Genomic DNA, 24,420 nt, shown 5'->3' with positions numbered 1-24,420 from the left:
AAACAGATCGAACGCCTTAGTCGTGACTTCACCAAGATGCTTCACCATGTCGACGTCCACTACATCGACCTCACCGTCAAGCTAGCGATCGTCTACACCAACGTGCACGCCTACACCGATCCTCTGCGCTACACCACCTCACGGATCACTAATGGCTTCCCCGAATGCATGTACACCAATACACCATCACGCTTCCGCATTGTATGTGTGTTCATGTGCTAGGGCTGTCAAATTGATGATTAGATTGAATTTTATGCTAACATAAAGCAGAAAAACGCACAGGCATCAAGCAAATTTGCCGGCAAAAATAGTGTTTGGACATCGGATGACACATTCTTACCTGACTAATCTGCAAAAACCAGATCCTTCGTTCTCTCTGGCAGCCTGCGCCATACACATATGCCATATCGCCAATAGTATTGATAAACGCGGCATTGCCTTCACTTGCAACAACAAACTTATCAGACCCCCTCGGTGGTGGCCGCAGATATGGAAGACCGCGAGCTGCCGCAGGAGGCCCTCGGTGGTGGCCGCAGATATGAGCAGAGAGTTGGCCGGAGGAGGAGCCGGGGAGACGGCTTGGTATTCGGGCTTTTTGAAAGCTGGCGCGAGCATGCTATATATGGCGGCGTGTTCGATGCTCTGTGGAAGTAGACGGCCAATTCATCGCCGCCGTGGATCGCCGCCGGAGAGGCGGAGTGAGGACCATCCAGGATCAAGTTTCGGTAGGCTTCAATGAGGTGGGCTCCGAGTTAGATCACTTGAACACTCACAGTATCAGGCTTGTTTAAATGGGCCGAAACCTCTGCAAATTCACATGGATATTCCAAGATTTGGCCCATCCGATTAAGGTTAATGTAAAAATATTTGTAATTTTTTTGTTAATTGTAATTTTGTTATCATCATAGTGCATTCTTTGTAAACAAGTGTAAAAATACATGGAGCACAGCATGGAGCACGTCAAAAAAAGTTGATCGGTCTTCGTCCCCATGAATAATTTTCAACTTCCAACTAAAAGGTTTCAATCTATGATTAAAAGTTGTCTCGTTAGAAGTTTCCCCTCTATAATTGAAGCTTGTAACATAAGAGTTTCACTTAAACAACAATGTGTTGTTATGTTTCAACGAATGCTTATACTATGTGGACTTACTCACGATGCTCCATCTTTTCTTCACGCTCCACGTTTTTCATATTCCGACAATTTTGGGTGTGTAAATTTTTAGGGGGCTGGGCTGGGCCTAGGCCTGTGCTTAATAAACAATCGTTTAGTTTAATCTTCTAAGCATGTCATACTCAAATATAGCAGTAAAAAAAATGCAAAACGCATCAAGAAAAGAACATACCACTAATTTAGCTCAATATTCTTCAATCTCGACAATAGTCCAATATTCTTCAATTTCATGAGGAGAGATGTGTACACAAAACACAATAAATTAGTGATATAAGAATTTATTTCTAGTTTTAAATAATTATGAACATTAGAAGATAAAAGTGAATAGACAGGCTCACACAACAATACAACATGACAACAATAGATGCATACAGCCATACAGCATGCCAGCACATCTAGCAAATTACCAATATACTAATCTAAGCATCTAGCACATATGCAATTCTCTTTTAAGAAATTGTAGACCTTCTAACCATGACTATTGGTAACTACCATATTTAGGTATCCTAGGTTTTTCGGAATTTTTAGAGCATATCTTTATCTTCAGAAAGGGGATCCCTGGATGAAAGAAAACCACCCGTAGGAGCCCAGAGTATTTTGTGAACAGGGAAGTTTATCTCCAAAAATGACAGGAAGACTCCAAAAGACGTATGAGACCCCATATATACGGAGCTTAGGGCCCTATGGAGGACAAATCCATTAGAAGAGAATACAAGCTATTACAACCAGAGCAAGCCGAGCAAAGAAATCGCCGACTAGATTTAGATCTATTTAGGCTAGCCACGTTCCTATAACAGGCTATGTTCAATACAAGACAAACATGATGTAGGATTGTTATCCTAAGAGGGGTCCGAACTTGTATAAAAACCCCTCTGTGTTTTACTATGATTCGTCTACTCGAATTATCCCCAATCTATTCAACAAATTCGTAAGATCAGCGGTTCACCAATCGTCGATAGCTGGCGCCGTCCGTGGGGATCATGACAATAGGTGTTGAAGATTATGCACAAAACATGCCGCTGACTACATCGACACCGAAGACTATTGTTTCGGATGAGGGGTTCTACCTCAACTTTATCCCTCCTACCGATGAGCCAGTATCGATCAGGTGGACTTTGGCGAGGAACTCTTTGGCGACGACTCAAGCGATGAGGTAAGTCGATTTATGGATCAATGCACCAAGGATTAAGGCATCAAGTTTGAACCTCTCGGCTGCCAAGACAATGGTGAATGCCTTATTCACCACAAGCCGGGATCCTCCCATGCAGCTTCTGACAACATGGATTGTCAACATACCAATATGGAGCAATCCGATTAGAAATCCATGATGGATCTGGACACTTCCTCTAACGGAGGTTACCCTCAAGAAGTTTTCTCCATCAGAGACAGGGGTGATAGTCTGGGTAACCATAGTGATAATCCAGCAAACATACAGGGTCCTTTGGCTCTGGGTACGGGTGATGGTTAGCACCAAATGAGCACACCACCCCAAACTTAAATGGAGCACCAGTTATGCCATCTCCCAACCATCAGCAGGGTGCTGAATGCTTCAGATCTGCAACTGCTAAGAGAATCCTTCTTCTACAAGAGGCCCTTATGCGTCCTTCGACTACAGATCTGGCAACCCCAATCAGCAAGGACTAGATAAACTTGACAATTGACATAACAAAAGAGGTCATCCTCCAGGTCGAGAATTCTCACCCAGCCCTAGCCGAAAACAGTGCTAACCAGGGGGGAGGGGGATCACGTAATCCCTCATTACGAGACGTATCAGACTCGGAGAGGCGCAACCACTGGAACAAAGCTTCACGGGATGACAACCGGCCAAAAAACCATCGCCGAGCCACGCCAATAAAAGATCACCCGATCAATGATTTACGTGAGGACATCAACGTCCAGTGGAGACGACTAAGGACCTCCGAGGGGGCTTTGTACACAGCTCGATAATCCAATCAGGGAACATCTTGACGCTATCAAATCAGAACCGATCCCCGATCCCCATGGGTAGAACGCCCGAGGCCGCTGGAACCAAGCAGAGTGGCATCAACAGATGCAAGGCCTTCTCTCTAGATGTACGAAACGTGAGCTGGCCGGCAAGGTTCTGCCCTGGAACAATTGAGAAATACAACGGAAGTACGAATCCTATAGAATTTCTCTAGATCTATACTACGGCCATACAAGCAGCTGGTGGGGATGTGTGGGGAACCATTCAAATAGTATTCTGATTAATTATTAAGTCAACCATTTACACAATCATGACTGTAATGATTAACCAGAATACCATCCTTGTAGTCCTGGTATGTGTTTTATACCAAAGATCGGAACATATACCTTTACAACAAGCATATCATCACAAGACATAATAAAGAGCGAGCAATAAATTAGATTACAAGTCTTTAAGTGATTACAATTTAACCACAATTTACATAAACAAACACTAGGAGGATAAAGACAATTTCAACCCCTAGTTGATTAGAGTCACTACATGGGTGGTGCCATATGCCCATAAGCATCACCCCAAAACAGCATCTCCTGAGTAGACAGTACTACTATTGCCTGTCGCCAACGTCGGCGGGCGTGAAGTAGTTGAACACTAACTCTGTATCACCTGAAAAACAAAGCAGCGTGAGTACGAAGGTACTCGCAAGACTTAATCTATAATGAGTCCTTAATATAACCTGACTCCAAGAGGAATGCATTTGAGTATGTGTAGCAAGGAATCGGCCTTAAGGTTAAAAGAATTTAATTGCAAAAGCAAACTTTGACTCAAGAGTGTGAGCATCTGCACTTATTCAATTGTACATTCCTATCTAGAGAGTCCAACAAAACATAAATGTAACAAGAACCGTATCGACTCTTCCTCAAAACAAAGTCCATCTCCCAACTTACCATAACATCATCCCGATATGGAAACTCTACGATTGATGCAAATAGACAGAAGTATGCTCGCAACCGAGAGCGTGGCAATCCAAATTTCTTACACCCTGCAGGGGTGGTACATCTTTACCCACACAACACGAGCACCACTCGGCTTGTGCGACCCGCTAAAGTCCACACAAGGGGTACTCGTGACAACCTTTCCCAATAAGCCTCGACTGTTTGAACATGTGCCTATAGGTACGGAGGTCATCTAGAACTACTCCCCGAGCAAACTAACTATCTCTACAAGACTATTATGCCCCCAACACCATAGACTCGCACGCCAAAGGGCCATAGCTACAAAGGTATTCAGCTCATCTGCCTCATAGCCGGATCCGGGGTTAGTACGAAAAAGTGCTAAAGCTAACTGCAACAACAGACGGTGCTTAAATGATTTGAGTGGGCCTATAGCATCCAAGCCTCCCTTCTCGAGCCCTCCCTATCACCCGCCCAAATCTCGTCTCATCCTCATGATTTCATCATCCCAACATCATTATTATCCTTGTGAACAATAATTAAGCCCTAAGCTTGCGAACGATGGCCGGACCACCGCTCGACTTCTACCGATGACCTAAGCATTGCTAAGCATCTCAGGTATCTTTTAAGTTAGATAACGACAAGTATACCAAGGGTACAAGGATTGGAAACATCAATAATCCAAGGAAGGAAATGCATCGACATAGGTTCTACCCGTATAACCCGACTTCGACTCGCTAAACATGCATACCATACATAAACGATAACTTATCAATATAGAAAACACATGATCTTATTTATGAGGTAGAAAATGCTTAGATGCTTGTCTTGGTGCTCAACTTTGCAATCAATAGAAACAAGCTCCAGATCGCCCTCAATCATGCCCATGTCACACTCTGGTCATTCGTTCACTAAAGAAGAACATATGCGATGTGATGAGCATGAATGAGTGCAAAGATGTATGCTACAAGATGTATAACAATAGAGGATGCATCTCAACAACAAGCTAAAAGTACAAGACACATGAAAGAACAAAGAAGGTTTACGAACTAAACAACTTCTAAACCTCTGATAGAACTCAGAAGTTTCAGATTGAACCCAGAACTTCCGGGTCGACCTCCGGGTAGCAGTCCTCGGGTTGACAAGTTTGAAATAATCCGGAAGTTCTGGACTGAGGTCGGAACTTCTGAGTTGGGCCGGAACATCCGGATATGGCTCCGAGCAGGGGTTCTCATTTAATCCTGACTCGATTTAACTTGAAACTTCCGGGCTATACCCGAAACTTTCGGATGGTCGGATTCTCTAGGTATGGTTCCGAGAGAGGATGCTTGGTTAAAAATAACTCGAATTACCTGAAACTTCCTGGTTGTAACCTGGAACTTTCGGTTTTTGGCAGACTTGAGTTCGTGATGATTTCCTTAGTTGATTCAATGTGCATGTCAAAAGCTCACCCACATAGGCATGTATTGGCGCTAATGCAAGGGTTCTAGACCTAATGTACCCACTAGATTCCTCGGGTTTTAACTAGGATTACCCGGAACTTCCGAGTTGTGCCTGGAACTTTTAGGTTATGGCAGAACACGTGTTTGAGTCGATCTTGGCAGAACATGTGTTTGAGTTGATTCGTCGACCGATTCAACTAGCATGTTGAAATCTAAACCACACAAACATGTAATGGCACTAAAGCAAAGATTCTAGGCCTATCTTGCTCACTCCACAAGCACGAAACACGAGCTCTAACTCATCTAAACCTCTCACACTAGCTCCATAACCTCAAGAACACTGGTGCTTCGCCATTCCTCGATTGCAGCTCAAAAACTCAAAATCGACCATCCCAAAACGTTCATTCTCACATGGAAAACCTAGTATACTTACCCCACTGTCTTTGTTGACATTGGTGACCGTCGATTTCGGGAAGAATCGAAGGAAAAGCTTGGAGAAGAGAGCAAGGTGCTGCTGAAATTTCAGAAAGAAGAGAGGTGATGAAAATGGTTTGCCAATCCTTCAAATCTTCATGCATGCACGAATTTCTTGGATGGATGGGAAGCTAGAGAGATGGGGAAAACTCTGAATACACATGCATACCTTGCTTTTGCTTCTAGAAGGCAGATTTTGGGTGGAAGAAAGGGAGAGTTTAAGAGGGAGGAGTGCTGCTCTCCTGCTGTTCTTGCTGGCCGGTTGGGAGAGCAAGAAAAAGTGAGGGAGAGTGAGTGGGAAAGAGGGAGAACGGTGGGTGCGGCTGCAGCCCAAGAGAGGGAGTGAGGTGGTGGACCGACCAGGTGGGCCCACATGCTAGAAAGACAACAATTTCAGCTGAAAACATTTCTGTCCCACCTCAAAATCCTTCTCTCTTTTATTTACTCAAGAGAGGGTACTCTAGTGCTTCAAAATTCAAAGATTTTTTTTGTGCAGCGACAACAAAACGAGATGAACCCAATTTAAATTGGATTCACCCAAAAGCCTAGACGAGACTTAAACTAAACGAAAACTCTAACTCGTAGTAGAAATAAGGCGCCAAAGTAATAACAAGGACTCATGATATGCTTAACAAATAAATATGATGCTTATAATGCATGATTATGCTTAATGCCATGATTACAAAACTGAGATGTGACAAACCTCCCCCCTTAAAAGAATCTCATCTCGAGATTTGGGTGAGCTTAGGGAAGAGTATGGTGAAACTAGGAACTTCATGATTTGCTTGGTGAAGAATGATGTAGGTTACATCAAGACACCACAGTGCGAGAAATGGAACTAATGCCATACTCACATGTTGGAGAAAAACTCGGGATACTCAGCACGAAGCCGATCCTCACGTTCCCACATGCTTCATCTTCAATATGATTGCTCCATTGAATCTTGAGGAACCTAGTAGGATTGCGTCATGTCTTCCGTTCGGCTTCATCAAGGATGCGAATTGGATGCTCGCAATAAGAGAGATCGGGTTGAAGGTCTTGGCCACCCATCATCACAACTTTGGTTGGGACGCGGAGACACTTCTTCAATTGCGAGACATGGAAGACATTGTGCACGGTGGAGAGGGATGGAGGTAGCTCTAGTTGATATGCTACCTCACCACAGTGGACAACAATTTAGAAAGGGCCAACATAAAATGGTGCCGACTTTCCTTTTATATGAAAACGGTGAGTTCCCCTGAGATGAGAGACCTTGAGATAGACGAAGTCTCCAATCTAGAATGCAAGCCCATGTCAGCGTAGATTGACATAGCTTATCTGATGAGATTGAGCTGTGAGAAGATTCTTGTGAATGGTAAGGACATGCTCTTCCACTTCCTTGACCAATTCCGGGCCTAGAAAAGCTCTTTCGCCGGATTCGGACCAATTTAACGGTGTTCGGCATCTCTTTCCATAGAGAGCTTCGAAAAGTGACATCTTGATGTTGGATTGATCGCTGTTGTTATATGACTTTGCAAATGGTAAGTAAATCTCCCATTGCTTTCCATATGTGAGAACACAAGCTCGCAACATATCTTCAAGTATTTGATTTACCATCTTTGTTTGACCATCGGTTTGGGGATGGTAGGCAGTGCTATGGAAAAGCTCGGTTCCCATGGCTTCATGAAGACTCTTCCAGAAATGGGAAACAAAGATGGAACCATGGTCGGAGACTATCTTCATAGGAATACCCTGAAGAAAAACAATTCGGGTGAGGTATAGCTCCGCATACTGCTTGAAAAAAAACGTGGTTTTGAAAGGAAGGAAATGAGCTAATTTGGTCAACCGGTCCACAATGACCCAAATCAAGTCATACCCTCGGGAGGTTTTAGGTAGTCCAGTAATGAAATTCATACTGATTTTCTCCCACTTCTAAGAGGGAATAGGCAAGGTTTGGAGTGTACCAGCCAGCTTGAGATGTTGGTCCTTCACTCTCCGGCAAACATCACCCTCGGTGATATAACGAGCAATTTCACGCTTCATGCGTGCCCACCAAAATCTTAGCTTGAGATCTTGGTATATCTTGGTACTTCCTAGGTGAATGGATAACAAGGAATCATGAGCTTCATCCAAAATTTTCTTTCTTAACTCAGGAACCTTAGGAACTACTAGATGTTTTCCAAACCACAAAATACCTTGATCATCCACAGAAAAACATCTAGCTTACCCTCTTTCAATTCCGTCATAGATTTTCTTAATGCCGGCGTCTTCCTTTTGTGCTTCCTTGATTTGGTCGAGGAGGGTGGATTTGACCTCAAGATTTGCAAGAAATCCCTCAGAGACCACCTCGAGTCCAAGTCTCCGAAAATCATCACAAAGTGTGGCATTTTCGGGCTTGACCCGAAGACAATTGCACCGAACCTTTCCGCTCAAGGCATCAGCAATGATGTTCGCCTTACCGAGATGATAATTACCTCCAATTCATAGTCCTTGATCAATTCAAGCCATCTCCTTTGCCTCATATTGAGGTCGGCTTGAGTGAAGATATATTTGAGACTCTCATGATCGGTATAGCTAGTGCAAAGATTTCCAAGGAGGTAGTGGCGCCAGATTTTTAGAGCATGCACAACGGCTGCAAGCTCTAAATCGTGAGTAGGATAATTCTCTTCATGGCGCTTTATCTAATGAGAAGTATAAGCAATGACTTGGCCCTCTTGCATGCGAACACAGCCAAGGCCTATACGGAAAGCATCGCAATAGACGTCAAAACTCTTATTCACCTCTGGTTGACCAAGGACGGAAGCGGTAGTGAGAAGATAATTCAAGGTTTGGAAAGCTTGCTCACAAGCATCGGACCATGTAAACTTCATGCCCTTCTGCAAGAGTTCAGTCATAGACTTGGCAATTTTGGAGAAGTTCTCAATGAATTGGCGGTCATATCCTTCAAGTCCAAGAAAACTCCAGATATCGGTGATGCTTTGACGTTGCTCCCAATTTAGCACATCTTGAACCATGCTTGGGTCAACAGCGACACCATTTTCGGAAAGGACATGGCCAATGAAGACAACTTCTTTGTGTCAGAATTCACATTTGGTAAACTTGACATAGAGACGATGTTCACAGAGTCTTTCAAGAATGATCCGAAGATGTTGGGCATGTTCATCTTCGGTCTTGGAATAAACGAGGATATCCTTGATGAAGATTATGACGAAGGAATCCAGCTCTTCCATGAACATAGTGTTCATTAAATACATGAAGTATGCCAGTGCATTGGTTAGGCCGAAGGACATGACAACATACTCATAGAGTCCAAAGCGAGTAGAGAAAATCATTTTAGGAATGTCCTCCGATCGGATTTTTATTTGGTGATAATCCAACCTTAGATCAATCTTGGAAAAGAAACGAGCACCGGTCAATTGATCAAACAAGATGTCAATACGATTAAGGTGATATTTGTTTTTGATGGTGACCGCATTGAGAGGTCGATAGTCAACGCGCATTCTCAAGGTGTTATCTTTCTTCTTGATAAATATAGCCAGGCATCCCCAAGGTGAGGAGCTTGGATGAATGAAACCCTTCTCAAGCAATTCCTTTAATTGTTTCTTCAACTCTGCTAGTTCATTTTGTGGCATCCTATAATACCTTTTTTGAAATCAGGGCAGTCCAGTAAAAGCACAATGGAGAATTCCACTTCTCAATCGGGTGGCATTCATGGCAATTTTTCTGGGAAGACATCGGGGAACTCGCAGACCACATGAATATAAAAGAGATCCGTGGTTGTGACCATTGTCAAGGTGTATATGTGGGGACCACACTCTCCCAGGTGAAGGGGAATCAACACACCATTTGAATTCTTGAGAGAAACTATCCTTTTGGCGCAATCAATAAGGGCACTATAGCTGGTCAGCCAATTCATTCCCAAGATTATGTCTACTCCTCTAGTATCAATCACGATCGAGTTCACAGAGAACAAAACTTCCTCAATGAGGATTGTGGCCAAAGGAATGACTCTATTGGCTTGTAACTGGGTACCGGGTGCGTCGATATGATAGGAAAAGGGTGGAGTCTTGGTGACCATATTGTGACGTAAGACGTAACCCTCCTTAATGAAAGAATGAGATGCTCTAGAATAAAAAAAGTACAACTGCAGGATGGGGAATTCACGAGTAGCGTACCAATGAGCACGTTGTCATCATCTCGAGCTTCTTCACGGTAATGTGGTTCACACAGCCACGCTTGAGACCTTGCATGAACTTGGATGCCTGCTGAGGGGATTGCACCATTTGAGGCGGCCTAGAAGCAGTGGTCATAGCTCCCGGCTTTGGAAAACAACAATCCCACGCCAAATGACCAACACGCCCACAGTTGTAACATGGGCCTCCGGGGCCACCTCTTACACTCCCTTGTGATCTAGCAGCAACAATTTCAGCTGAAAACATTTCTCTCCCTCCTCAAAATCTTTCTCTCTTTTATTTATTCAAAATTCTAAGATTTTTTTTTGCAGTAACAACGAAACGAGATGAACCCAATTTAAATTGGATTCACCCAAAAGCCTAGGCAAGACTTAAACTAAATGAAAACTCTAACATCGGTATTTCATAACTCATAGCAAAAATAAGCCGCAAAAAATAACAAGCATTCATCATATGCTTAACAAATAAATATGATGTTTATGATGCATGATTAAGCTTAATGTCATGATTACGAAATTGAGATGTGATAGGACGAAAGGGTAATGGCCAATTACCTCCCTACCGCCTTTTAAGGGGAAGCCAGAACATGGCTGATCAACTTGCCGCCAGGCACTATCTACTCGTGGGTGCAGCTTTGCGACGTATTTCGAGCTAACTTCCAGGATACATACCTTTGCCCTGGCACAAAAAATGATCTCTAACGTTGTGAGCAGACGGGGAACAAAACCTTGCATGAGTTCGTGCACTGCTTCAGCAATATCTGGAACAACATCTCCAAGGTCAGTGACTATGATGTCATACAGGCATTTACCCAAGGGGGTCAAAAGCCAGAGGTGCGTCGCCATCCAGGAGTCCGAGTTGGTCAAAGAGCTCATGAAGATCGTCGATGAGTCCGCCAAGGCTAAATTCACGCTCCTCTTCATCAATGAGAAGACTCAGGGCATCAAGCGCCCTCAACCCGGGCTCGAAGGCGACAAGGCCAAGATCAAGTGCAAGAAGAATGCTAAAGGAGGTAAGTACAAGAAAAATAACTCTGAAGAAGTATTTGCAGATCTGCCTGACATTCATCCCTCTAAGCATCCCGGTTCCTCCTGGGGTAAGAACTTTACGCTAGGCTCTGGTGAACACGATGGTAAGCCTTGGTGTGACCTCCACCAGACCGACAACCATAGCCTTCATGAGTACCGCCTCTGGAAGAAGATGGTCAAAGCAGAAGTCGAGAAAGTGGCCAAAGGAAAGAAGACCCAGGTCGCAGTCCAAAGAAGGGATTCCAGGTCCAGCGGTAGCAAGGATGACACAGATCTAATGTCTTTTCAACTGGACGAAAGGACGATCAACCATATGTTCGGTGCTTTCGCTTCCTACGAGTCTAAAAGACAGTACAAGACAGTGGCCTGAGAAATATTAGCTGCCATCCCCAAGGGTCGATAGGCCATTAAGTGATCAAACGTTAACATCTCCTTCGGTTAAGATGATTGCCCTAAGAACTTCGTACGGCCAGGCCGCTTCCCTATAGTGGTCAAGCCTATGATCAATAACTACAGGGTCACCCGAGTTCCTATTGATGGAGAGAGTTCGCTAAACATCCTCTTCACTAACGCATTCAAAGGGATGCAGATCTCTAGATCTACTATCAAGACGGTTACTCAATCCTTCCATGGTATAGTACTCAGATCTCCGGCCACCCCCATCGAACAGATATTTCTCCCTGTAACCTTTGGGAAGCATGAAAACTTCCGAACGGAAAATATTCTGTTCAATGTGGTTGACTTCGAGATGGCATACAACGCTATCCTAGGTCGACCAATCCTAGCCAAGTTCATGGCTACCATGCATTATGCTTATCAGTGCATGAAGATCCCGGGACCTAAGAGAGTCGTTACTATTCGAGGTTGCCCAAAAGCAGGCCTACGTTGTGACAAATGAAGTCTGGATATGACCGTGCAACACCAACCCAAGAAGGAGACATAAAACTCAAGGCCTAAGGCGGCCATGAAATCTCACTGTGAAGTTAAAGTAGTTCCCCTTGACCCAATAGAGCCTTCCAAGACTGTATGAATTGGCTCCAATCTGGATCCCAAATAGGAACTCATGCTCATCACCTTCCTCTAGGCAAACATCAACGTGTTCACTTGGCAATCATCAGACGTGCCCAGGATCCCTAGGGAGTTGATTGAGCACAAACTAGCTATCCAGCCCGACGCAAAGCCCGTCAAGTAGAACCTCCAATGGTTCAAGACCAACATGAAAGAAGCCATCAAAGAGGAAATTGAAAGGCTCACTAAGACAGGTTTCATCTGGGAGGTGGATCATCCCAAGTGTCTCGCTAACCCCATCATGGTCAAAAAATCAAACGGCAAATGATGGATGTATGTTGACTTCACCGATCTCAACAAAGCCTACTCGAAAGATGATTTTCCTCTACCAAGAATCTATCAGATAGTTGATTTCACTTTTGGTTGTGACTATCTAAGATTTCTTCATGCCTACTCCTGTTATCACCAGGTAACCATGCATCTAGAAGACGAGGAGAAAACCTCCTTCATCACTCCATTTGGAGTTTATTGCTATGTTAAGATGCCCTTCAGATTGTAGAATGCCAGTGCCACATACCAAATAGAATGCAAATAACACTCCATGACCAGATTGGTCAGAATATTGAAGCCTATGTCAATGATATCGTCGTCAAAACCAAAAAGAAAAAAGGCATGATCTCTGACATACAAAAGATGTTCAACAACTTCTGCAAGAACCGAGTCATGCTAAACCCGGAGAAGTGCACTTTTGCAGTCGATGCAGGGAAACTACTTGGTTACTTGGTGCCCTACTGGGGGATCGAAGTCAATCCCGAGAAGATTAAAGCTATTGAAGAGATGCAACCTCCCAAGTCAGTGCTAGAAGTTCGAAGACTAACCGGGTGCATGGCAGCCCTTAGCCATTTTATTTCCCAACTCGGAGATCGAGGACTTCCCTTCTTCAAGCTACTACAACAACATAACAAGTTTGAGTGGTCAAAAGAGGTACATAAGGCATTCAAAAATCTAAAGAGGTATCTTTCTTTCCCCCTATGCTAATCGCTCCTAACCCTAATGAAGATCTACTCTTATACATCGAGGTCGAACAACGTACTATTAGTGGGGTATTGGTGGTGGAAAGAGAGGTGCGAGACAAACGAGAGAAAAGCCAGCGTTCGGTGTATTATATAAGTGAAGTGATCCATGGTCCTAAAGAACAGTATATGCGAGTACAAAAGCTATTGTATCATGTACTAATGGCCTCTCGCAAGCTGTGACACTACTTCCAGGCTCATTAGATCACTGTACCATCAATATTTCCACTTGGTGAAATCCTACACAATAGATATGCAATCGCCCGAATCACCAAGTGGTCCATTGAACTTAGGGAAGTTGACGTCCACTTCATGCCTTGAACAACAATCAAGTCACAAGTACTCATCGACTTCATGGCCGAATGGACAAAACTAGATCAACCCCAGGATAACCGTGATAACTTATCAGTGCATGCACTCTATTTTTTGACGGGTCGCTCTAACGCTCCAAGGTGCGGGGGCTGGGATAATACTAATCTCTCCTACATGAGAATGTCTGCAATATATTTTGTAAATTGATTTCCAGGCCACGAATAACATAGCCAAATATGAGGATCTACTCGTTGGACTCCGAGTAGCTTCTGCTCTTGTCATCTGCCACCACCTACTTGTGAAAGGGGGTTCACAGTTGGTGCTAAAGAAAGTTAGTAAGGAGTATCAAACCTCAGATAAGACCATAACTGACTACCTCGTGTTGGTAAGGAAGCTGGAAAAGAAATTTGTCAAACTCAAGGTTAAGCATATTCCAATGAAGGATAACTGCCCCGCTAATAGTCTGCTTACCTAGCACCCTCACAGTCTCCAGGACAACCCAGGATTTTCATAGAGAAAATCTCGAAGTCATCTATGAAACCATCACATGACATATCTGAAGGAGTGGTGGTCTACGAGACCTATAACCAGCTCGAGGGCTCACCAGGGATCGATGCCGCAAAAGGAGTCACGGGGGAACTCATGGCTCAGCTTGAAAAGGGAAGTTTCGTGGATGGACTCAATCCACAAGTACCTTCAAGATTGAGTTGTGCCTGAGGACTATGCACTAACCGAGCAAATTTCCCATCGATCCAAGATGTATACCTTGGTGGAAGGCTTTCTCTATCGAAGAGGCGCTCACGGGGTACTCATGAAATGCATCTCTTAGAAATAAGGTAGAGAACTACTAGAGGAAATCCATGGAGGGGTGTGTCGAGCTCATGCTTCCTTCTGAACCTTGGTCGAGAAGGCAATTAGACAAGGTTTCTATTGGCCTACGACTCTCCATGATGCCAGCGAGTTGGTAAAACAGTGTACCGGCTGTCAATTTTACAGCAGACGAGTACATCAACCCGCTCAATCCCTACAGATGATCCTTTTCTCGTGGTCATTCTTGACTTAGGGGATAGATATTATGAGGCCCTTCCCAGTAGCGCTCAGGGGCTTCAAGTTCCTATTCATCGCAATTGACACCTTCACCAAGTGGATTGAAGTTGAGCCGATTGGTAAAATCACTTCGACAGCTACCAAAGAAGTTCATCATGATAAGGTTTGGCGTCCCGAGTAGGATCATCACCAACAATAGCACTCAATTCTCCAGCGTGGCATTCATCGATTGCTGCGAAGAACTAGGCACTACAATTTGCTTTGCGTCCATAGCTCATCTACAAAGTAATAGAAAGGTCGAGCAGGCAAACAATCTGGTACTCCAAGAAATCAAGACCCGCATCTTCAACTGCTTATCCACCTATGCTAAAGCTTGGGCTTACGAGTTGCCTAATGTGCTTTGGGCACTCTGAATGACATCCAGTAGGGCGACAGGTGAAACTCCTTTCTTCCTAGTCTATGGGGCCAAAGCAATGCTACCCTGTGAGCTAAGGGCAACACCCCCCCCCCCCCGAGTCAAGCTTTACGTCAACAAGGATGAAATTCTGAGAAGGCAAGATGACCTCAACGTTCTCAAAGAAAAAAGGATGCAAGTGTTGATAAGATCAGTGTGGTACCAACAGGCTCTCCGACGCTACCATGACTAGAACATTCGTAACTGGTCTTTTGAATCCGGAGATCTTGTTCTATGACTCGTACAGAGCCAGAAAAATAGCAACAAGCTATCTCCAAAGTGGGACGGTCCTTATACGGTGATCTAATCTAACCAACCAGGGTCATATAGGTTAGCTATGGAGAATAGTCAAGTCCTTAAAAAATCTTGGAATATTGACCAGCTTTGTAAGTTCTATGTGCAAGTACTTAGAATATATTTTGTAATATTAGTTGTCATATTATCAATATATGCCATTTACTTATTTAGATCCAATGTCTTCAAGATCTAAGATAAGCTTCTATTCAAGAATCTATGCCCACACGAGAATTCAGACTGTCCATCCGGGAATCCTTCCCCGATAACCAATCAGGGGCTTAACAAATACTAGGATTACAAAACTTGTTGTGCATGCCATTTTTCTAATGAGAAGGAAGAAATATCTGTTAAAGATTGCTGAGAACCTTATCATGTCCCCGAGTGCTTGAAAGCTAAAACATTTTCTGCTCGAAGCCTAACCTAAGGTAATCACAATGAACATCCCAATAAGAGATCCTGGTAACTTCCAAAGTTATTCGAAAGAAACAAAGGCCAAAAACTTGTTCAAACTTTCCTTGTATTCATGAAGGGATTCACAGTCATATACAGGCATTGTAGTAGAAATAGGAATTTTTCATTTAACAAGATTTTAAACTCTTACAGATAAGCGAAGGGAAAGAGGATTACAAGAAGTACTAAATATCTACTCGACGAAGAGGGAGGAGAGACTTCCCTCATCCTCTCCCAGTCATCGATGCCCACGGAGAGGATGAGATCATCGATGCTCCAGCTCCCCACCGAACTCGCCGGTGTCACAGCCGGAGATCATCGACATCTCCGATGATGACACGGTTTGGAGGAGGCATTGGCTCTCCCACCGGCATCATCGGTGTTGCTGCTCCAGCTACTCCCTCCGGCTATCTCCACCGGAATAACACAAGGACGAAGAAGATGAAGCAGTCGGTGTCTTGTCGTCTTTGATGGAGACACTGTTGGATGCCTCCTCTTCCTCCACCTCAGCCGCCACCTCTTTTTCCTCTATTTCTGCCTCCAAGAAGGCCCAGTCTACTTTTTCTTGGACTGGGGATGCCCCTAAGGGTGCCAATGGCTTGCCTTCATTGACAGAAACACTGTGGGTCACCTCCTTCTCTTCCGCCTTCTCATCGGAGGAGATGTCGATATCCTCCACCACCGAACCAGATTTGGTGGAAGACCTTGGCGGAGTGAGGGGAGAATACTCAAGGGAAGAAGGTTTGTAGTCAGGCAAAGGAGGAGAATCCATGATTAGACTGAGGTGTGGTGAAAACAAACTCCAGCGCCTGGGGGGTTTTATAGGCTAGCGGGTCAAGAGATGGCAATGCTTTGCCTTCCAAGCAATAATTTTTGGTGTGGCCACATTATGAACCATGGACGCCCAAGCGATGCTCAGTCATTGAGGCTATGAGTTTTTAGCTGGGTGGCACGGATAAAGAGGCATTCAACCGAAGTAGCCATTTATCGGTTGAGTTTTTTAGAGCACGCTGGGCAGTTGAAAAGACAGCACGATAACTTTGTCATGCTCATGGCAGGGAATCTCTTCACTACTATGCAAAATTTCCGCTACAACGGTTCAACTTCCAAGCCTGGCCAGCGATGAGTCTTATCTCCCTCGTACTTTTGCAAGGATGGGAAGATTCTTTCGAGCCTATTCGAATGGAACACCTTCTCGAGGACTCCCTTGAGAACTCAGAGGTGGTCAGAATCCTAAATAGATGATCTAAGAACCCAAAAAACTCGGTTAAATGGTACACCCTAATCGGGAACCTGAGTTTTACTCGATGACACGGTCGGAGAAAAGCTTATCTTTGCTGGCCATGTACTTGATCCGTTGAAGCCTCATTTCATGTACTGATGGGGGACTTAACGATGACTATTGGATAACTACCATATTCGGGTACCCCAGTGTTTTCCATAATTCTCAGAGCATATCTCTATCTTCGGAAAGAGGATCCCTGGATGAAAGAAACCACCTGTATGAGCCCAGGGTATCTCATGAACGGGGAAGTTTATATCCAAGAATGAAAAGAAGACTCCAAAGGACATACAACATCCCTATATATATACAGAGTTTGGGGCCCCTGCGGAGGACAAATCCATTAGAAGTGAATACAAGCCATTACAACTAGAGCAAGTCGAGCAAGAAAGCCGTCGACTAGTTTTATATTCATCTAGGCTAGCCACACCACCTTGTAACAGGCTCTGTTCAATACAAGACAAACATAGCGTACGGTCATTATCCTAAGGGAGACACAAACCTGTATAAAAACCCCTCTGTGTTTTCCTATGATTCATCTACTTGAAGCATCCCAATCTATTCTACTAATTCGTAAGATCGGCGGTTCACAAATCGTCAACACCTTCTATCCATTGTCCTTGTCCTTCAGCTATTTTAAATTTTCTTCAAAGAGGCAAAGGGCAAGAACCTACACGGCTGCACCTCACTACCTCTGTACCTTAGAATCTCATATTTAAGCCACCTAACCAAGCGAAGGTTGGAAGAATGCGCGCTTCACTCTGTCGTTGGGCTGTCGACTGCTTATAGGCTACAGCCTACTCGCCAAGTTGTTGGCCGCCGCCCCTAGCTCGCCTGCCCTACACCTACATGGTTGCGCCCTAACGGTAGTGCATTCCTGCCCTCGCCGTCGGCCGTCGCTGCCTCTACCTGTAGCTTGCTCGCCAGCCGCTGCCCTCGACCTCCTACGTTGAGCCCCTACGACCCTACCCTCGCTGCCCCTTGTCGTTGTCTCTGCCTATAGACTGCTCGCCGACCGCCCCCCCACCCACGACCCTGCGCGCAAGCGCCCTATGCGGCTATGCCATTGTGGGTTGCAGCGGTGTAGCCATGCTCTCACCATCGTCGAGTCACTTTCCACCGCCCGTCAAGGATTGCCGGAATTGCGAATCACAAATTGCACGATTGGGGTTTGGGGATTCACGTGCGACATCTTGGCTGGCTGGTTATTGAAGCTCAAAGCAATTGAGGAAAGTGAGAAACTTAGTTGGGTTTGGGAGTTGGGCGCTTGGCCCATTGGCCGCTTGACCTAGGCATGAACGCTCTAGTTCAACTCGACTTCCATCACCCTCCGCCTAGTCAGACTCATTTTCTTCCTCTGCCCAGACGGCCAAACTCATCTTCGAGACTTTGACTCTCCATGGAGCATGGGCGCAAGAGGGGGCTTGAGGGGCTCTCAGGTGCGCCGATTTGACACGGGGCGTGAGCCCAGCGCGCCCCTGAAGATCCACCCCTGGTCGTGATGTAGTTTGCCTTTGCGGGAAAGAGAAATTAGTGGCAGCATCTACACCTGGCGCAAGAGAAAGTGCACCTCCATCCAAGATGACAGGGTACGAAGACCATCGTGATAGTAAAAGGTTTCTTGGTAGGCTGTGTGAATTCTTGACTTAGGGTATGTTTGAAAAAGGAGGACCGGGATTTTAAATCCTAAGGATTTTAAATGAATCGAACAAGATCTTAGAATTTTCTGGAGCAACCCCTCTTCCAACATGTTTTGAAAGTCCCTTTTTTACGTTGTTCTTTTAAACACCATCAACTTCTACTTTTTCAATGGAAATAATGGACCTTGGATCATCCTGCCATCCATCTTAATCCCAATGAAGAGCTCCCAAATCAGTGTGGCATGTGGATTTTGGCGTCCTTCGCCTCTTCTCCGGTGATGGCATCATCCTCAGTGTTGTTCCTGGTTTGGAGAGGCCAAGGTATGTGTTTGTTTCTAGTTCAACGGTTGGGGGGAAGATCTGTTCCCCTGCCTTGAGATCATTTTGTTTTGGGTCGTCGTTGCTTCCTTTGGGATTGTCCACCTTGGCGCCAGATTTGTTTTCCCTATTGTCGACTTTGTCGGTGGCGGTGGACCTTCTATCCAGTCTACGGACCTTGTCGGCAGCGCAGATTTCTTGGGCAACTAGGGCGCTAGGGAGGACGACTGATGTGCGCCAGGGGGATGTTCTGCGGCAGAAAAATGTTTGTTGCCTTCTCGGGATCCTTGGTTGCGGCTTCTCAAGCCTGGCCGGGATGGCTCTCCTCCATCTCCGGCGAGGTGGTGGGCGGTGTACGGTTTCGGCGGTGATGCTTCTGGAAGAGTGGTTCTAGACCGGATTGTAATTTTTACCTTTTCCAGGGTTTTTTATGTAAAACAGGGGGCTGTACTGTGATCCTTTAATATAATCGGGCTTCTGCCCCTTCCAAAAAAAAAAAAAAAGCTGTTGGTTTCATTAAAAAAAAAAAGCTGTTGGTCACAAACCATGACTAGAAACGTCGACTTTTACTTGTCAATAGGAGGAGAATGGATGTTAGACCCTGTCCTCCATCTTAATCTCAAATTTATTGCTGGACAGAGACCGTGAATAGACAGGCTCCACATGAAAGCCAAACACATTCGTTGTGGCTTGCCTGCCGTCGCGGGAGAATCAGGCCAAAGAATTTTGTGGCGGTTTACAAGCTAGACCTTTTTTTTTCCAACCTACTAAGCTGTAACGCATGTGGGCTTGGTCTACAGACATCGGGTCCCACATGTAAGAGTATGTGAGAGAAGGCATATGAGCCAACACCCAGTACAGTGAAGGGGCGAACAAATCAATTAAAACAGAAGCCCCTCCGTTCTTCTTTCTCAGGTAAGGCCCTCTCCAACAGGATCTGCAAATTTGAGAATTCTAGTGGGTACTGTAGCACTAGAAATTCGTTTCTAACATAATTTGTATTCAGTGATATAGTACTGCTACAGTGTTAGGGATGAGGGATGCTGTAATAGTATTTTAAAGATGAAAATTTAAGGTAGCTGTTGGAGATGATCTAACCTCTATCTGAAGTTACCTCTCTCATGTCAGGCAATCACAACGGTGTCCAAAGAAATTATATCGGGTGAGAGCTCGTGGACATCCTCACGTCCTGGTCCTCACCACAGGCGGCCACGGGGTACACGAGCTAGATCAACGCACCTGGTCCTTTGAAATATACCACCAAAATTTACTTTTGAATAATTTTTTTTTAAAAGTACATGTTCTGTATTTTTTTTTCAATGGAAAGAATGGACGTTAGATCATATCATTCATCCTAATCTCAATGAAGACCTCCAATCAAATTAATTGTTGATCAGAGTCTATAAATAGAACCATTGAATTTTACTTTTCAATGGAAGTAATGGATGTTAGATCCCGTTGTCCATCTTAATCTCAATGAAGACCTCCCACATTAAATTTATTGCCGGACAGAGACCATGAATAGCGAGGCTCCACGGGGAAGAAGATGCTCGCAATCATAAAAATTAACCCGCAACCATAAAATCCTATTATTTTTTATGGCTACACTGTTTTTATAGTCACAAGATGTTTTATGGTCTCACAACGAATTTTTTCCGGGTCACATAATAAGTTTTTTTATGGTCATTGGTTTTACAGTCATGGAATGGGTTTTTTACATCACATGCTGATTTGACAGGGTTTGGTTGGCTGGCATGTTGAATAATATTCAACACGTTATACGTTAAATAACGCAACCCTATATATATAAATATATTATTGTATGGATAGATGTAAAATATTATACGTAAGACTAAAATAACTTACTATGTGTTTTAGTATATTGTAAATTGCAATATCATAAATCCGTGGTCAAGGTGTTGTAAGTCTATACTTCCGTGATCATAAACATGGTTGGCTACAGAATAAGCTATTTTATAGCAAGCCAAATATACCTTCTGAATATATATCATTATCATTTCAAGGTTATCGACCACCTCTCAGGCTCTCCATCTTCTGCTTATCCTCCTACTCCAACTTGTTGCCACGGATGACACCACTATATTCAGCATCACAAACCGATGTTCCTACACCCTGTGGCCGGACTCTGTGCATTTGCCAGTATCCAAACCCAATCTGTGGCAAATGCATTTGCAGTATCTATCTTCGACAGATGCATTTTAGTCTTCCAGGAAAAGGTAACATCTCAGCACGAATATAGCAGTTGCAATCCTCCATCTTAAGTTATACAAGTTTCCACATAAACATCTAAAGGAGTCCGGAACTTTGGACACAGGAAACTTTGTAGATTATTACCAGACCACAAATGTATATTATCACGAAAGCTCTTAACAGGGTTCAAGAAACTTCACACACGCAACGACCATTACTTCAGCAATTCACAAACTAGTGCTTCACCCTATCTTATTACAAGACCACAAACATAAATAAATGGGTCACTCGTCTTCCTCCGAGATTGCAGTCAGCTCAGAGGAGAAATGGTAGGAATCTGCAACAGTGATATGATCATCATCGCAGAAGAATGGCCTAGAAGGCATTTGTAGGCCGTCAGCGCCAGATTCGAGCATTTCTATGACCTCACTCATGGTCGGACGATCTTGCGGCTTCATCTGAATGCACCGTAGCCCAACAACACATAGCTTCCTCTCCAACTCATGCATGTCAGCAGCAGCAGATATCTCACCCACTTCCTGTTCAGCTAGACGGTCATACACCCACGACGGGTAGTATGCCTGACTTGAGTTCGCTGCATTCTGGTCCGCATTCCTTCGCCCTCCTGCCATCTCCAGCAGCAGCATACCAAAGCTGTAGACATCAGATTTGCTTGATATGACACCAAAGCTCCGTGATACCATTTCAGGAGCTATGTACCCAATAGTTCCCCGTAAGGCGCTCGCTGGCACGAAGCTCTTGTCCCTTGGGTACAACTTGGCGAGGCCAAAGTCGGCAACTTTTGGGACAAAATTGCTATCTAGAAGGATGTTGTGTGGCTTGATGTCAAAGTGAAGGATCTGCATATCGCAACCCCCGTGCAAGTAGTCGATGCCCCTTGCAATCCCCAGAGCAATCTCATTGAGCTTATCCCATGAGAAACTTCTCTCGGATGAGAATATGTACTTGTCGAGGGAACCATGGGGCATGAACTCGTAGACGAGCGCCCTCCTCATTTCCTCTGCGCAGAAGCCCACCAGACGAACCACGTTGATGTGGTGGATCCTACCGATGGTGGAGACCTCACTGATGAACTCGTCCCCGTTGCAGTTGGAGTTGCCCAGCATCTTGACGGCAACCTGGACATTGCCTGGGAGTAGCACACCCTTGTACACAGAGCCGTATCCTCCCTGACCCAGCTTGTCCCTGAAATGGCTTGTGATTGCGGTGATGTCGGTGTAGGCATACCTCGTTGGACCCAGCATTTGTTGCATCCGGAGGAACTTCTCGACGGCGTCAACTGTTATCCTTGTTTTCCAGTACCTGTGGGCAAGGAAGATCAACACTGCCACTGCTGAGAGCACGAACCTGCGTACTGGCCAAACAAAATGGCAAATATATAAAGTTAGACCATATAAGTAGGGTATAGAAGACTGTAGCTGTGATGATTAGAAGTAAGTACTCATCACGTACCAACATGTAACTTGATGATATTGGTAGCAAATGGTACGGCTATGTCAAACCACTGGGTAGCCTTATCTGGGAAATAGGAGTAAGAGTCTACACATTGTTGGAAAGTAAATTCACTCCAGAAGAAAGCACGAGTCCATTTCAGGATGCTTGTGCCAAATAATTGTTCATGGAAATACCTGCAAGCCACCGTTGTAAAGGAAGGTATTAAAGAAGGAATGTATGTGGTTTTGGGATAATTATAAGAGAAATAAATTTCAGAAAGAAATGGATCCATATGATAATAATCCAAAGCGCAGAGTCCAGAGCGCAGACTCACCTAGTTGACTTGTTTAGGCATGTTTTGAATACCCATGAAGCATTATAGTGATAATGATCATAATAATAATAATCCTGAGGAAACCTTACAGAAAATCCCTGCTTTACCAATTCTATGATATCAGCATAACTTGCATTCTCTCGCTGTAGGTCCCAGCCATACCGGTTACCGTAGGGAGTCATGGCCAAGTATGCACAAGAAGGTTCAAGATATTCGACTACACACTCAAAAATTGAGGCATAAACAAACCAACCATTCACACTCAGGCAATTAACGGGCTTGTACCAGCTATTATTGGTTATTACTCGCGAACAATTAACGAAGCATGCCCAATTGCCAGCAGTGGCCAAATCCCGGTAATGATGTGGACCAATTTCCAAGACCGATCCATAGTCAGAGTAAGGAAGCTGATCCCAGCGAGGAAGAGGGCAACTGCTGTCCATATCCAATTTGGCGTCCACAACCCAGAAGGACCGATCGGTATAGTTGATGCTGGTCACAAAGTATGTCCCCGTGTTGATGCGAATCGTAGCCTTGCTTCTGCTACAGACCAGCTGGTATGCTTGCGCACCGCACTCAGGAGGGTCACCTGGCCTACGGAAAGGGTAGGATATGTTGTGAAGATCACCACAGGAGAAAGGAGGACACTCACCTTGTCCCCCAGCATCTGCTACGTGAACTGCAACCACAGAAATAATGATAATGATTACTAAAGCTAGCCAGGTAGCAGAGCGATGAAATGCACAAGAGTTCGCCATGATAGATTTTCAGACGCAGGAAGCTAGCTAGGAGTGTCGATTGTTATGCGGACCCTGGATTATGGAGAAGCCAAGAAGGTTACTTATAGCATGTTTGGTTGCCGGCTTATGGCAGGGCCGCGCCCCGCGCGTTTGGTTGCCTCGGCGATCGCGTCGGCCAGGGCCGAGCGATGCTAATTCGCTGTGCCAGCCTGGCTCTGTTTCCGTTTCCACGGGCGCTGACTCGTTCGGTGCAGCTGTGTATATGTGTACTAGTATTTTTTTTAATTTAACTCTTGATTTTATTTAGGTTACAAAAGTGGTTCAAAATTTTTAAATATTTTTAAGTGCAAACTAGAGTTAACTAGCAACTCATTTTAATTAGTTCGATAAAAAACCTAAACCAATATTAAATTAAAATTATCTAGAGAAACATACTTTCATAACTTCTACTATTTTTTATTCCTCAAATAAATTCTTAAAAATTAGAAAAAAGTCACTAATATTCTTATCATGTAATGTACTAATTTATAAATATATTTTTAACTCTAAATTATTTGGTGAAAAAGATAATTCGCTCATAATACTCATACGGACAACCACACGAAATCTCTTCTTAG

General features: G+C 44.4%; 1 protein-coding gene across 1 annotated transcript; it reads right to left on the bottom strand.

Annotated features, from left to right (window-relative positions):
- Positions 1–21,381: 21,381 nt before the first annotated feature.
- LOC133914474 (rust resistance kinase Lr10-like) lies at positions 21,382–23,888 on the bottom strand. Its single transcript, XM_062357578.1, has 3 exons — positions 23,064–23,888; positions 22,748–22,923; positions 21,382–22,649 (listed from the first exon to the last, which is right to left on the bottom strand). The coding sequence occupies exons 1-3, from the start codon at positions 23,819–23,821 to the stop codon at positions 21,559–21,561; spliced, it is 2,025 nt and encodes a 674-aa protein (XP_062213562.1). The 5' UTR covers positions 23,822–23,888; the 3' UTR covers positions 21,382–21,558.
- Positions 23,889–24,420: the final 532 nt, after the last annotated feature.

This window comes from Phragmites australis, chromosome 1, assembly GCF_958298935.1.
Source record: "Phragmites australis chromosome 1, lpPhrAust1.1, whole genome shotgun sequence".
Classification (NCBI taxonomy): Eukaryota; Viridiplantae; Streptophyta; class Magnoliopsida; order Poales; family Poaceae; genus Phragmites; species Phragmites australis.
This window is presented reverse-complemented; position numbering and strand designations above follow the sequence as displayed.

Coding starts and splice junctions, on each gene's coding strand:
- LOC133914474 (XM_062357578.1), bottom strand. CDS start 23,821: ATGGCGAACTCTTGTGCATTTCATCGCTCTGCTACCTGGCTAGCTTTA. Junction 22,924..23,063: donor TGCCTAAACAAGTCAACTAG/GTGAGTCTGCGC, acceptor GGTGGCTTGCAG/GTATTTCCATGAACAATTAT. Junction 22,650..22,747: donor TATCATCAAGTTACATGTTG/GTACGTGATGAG, acceptor TTGTTTGGCCAG/TACGCAGGTTCGTGCTCTCA.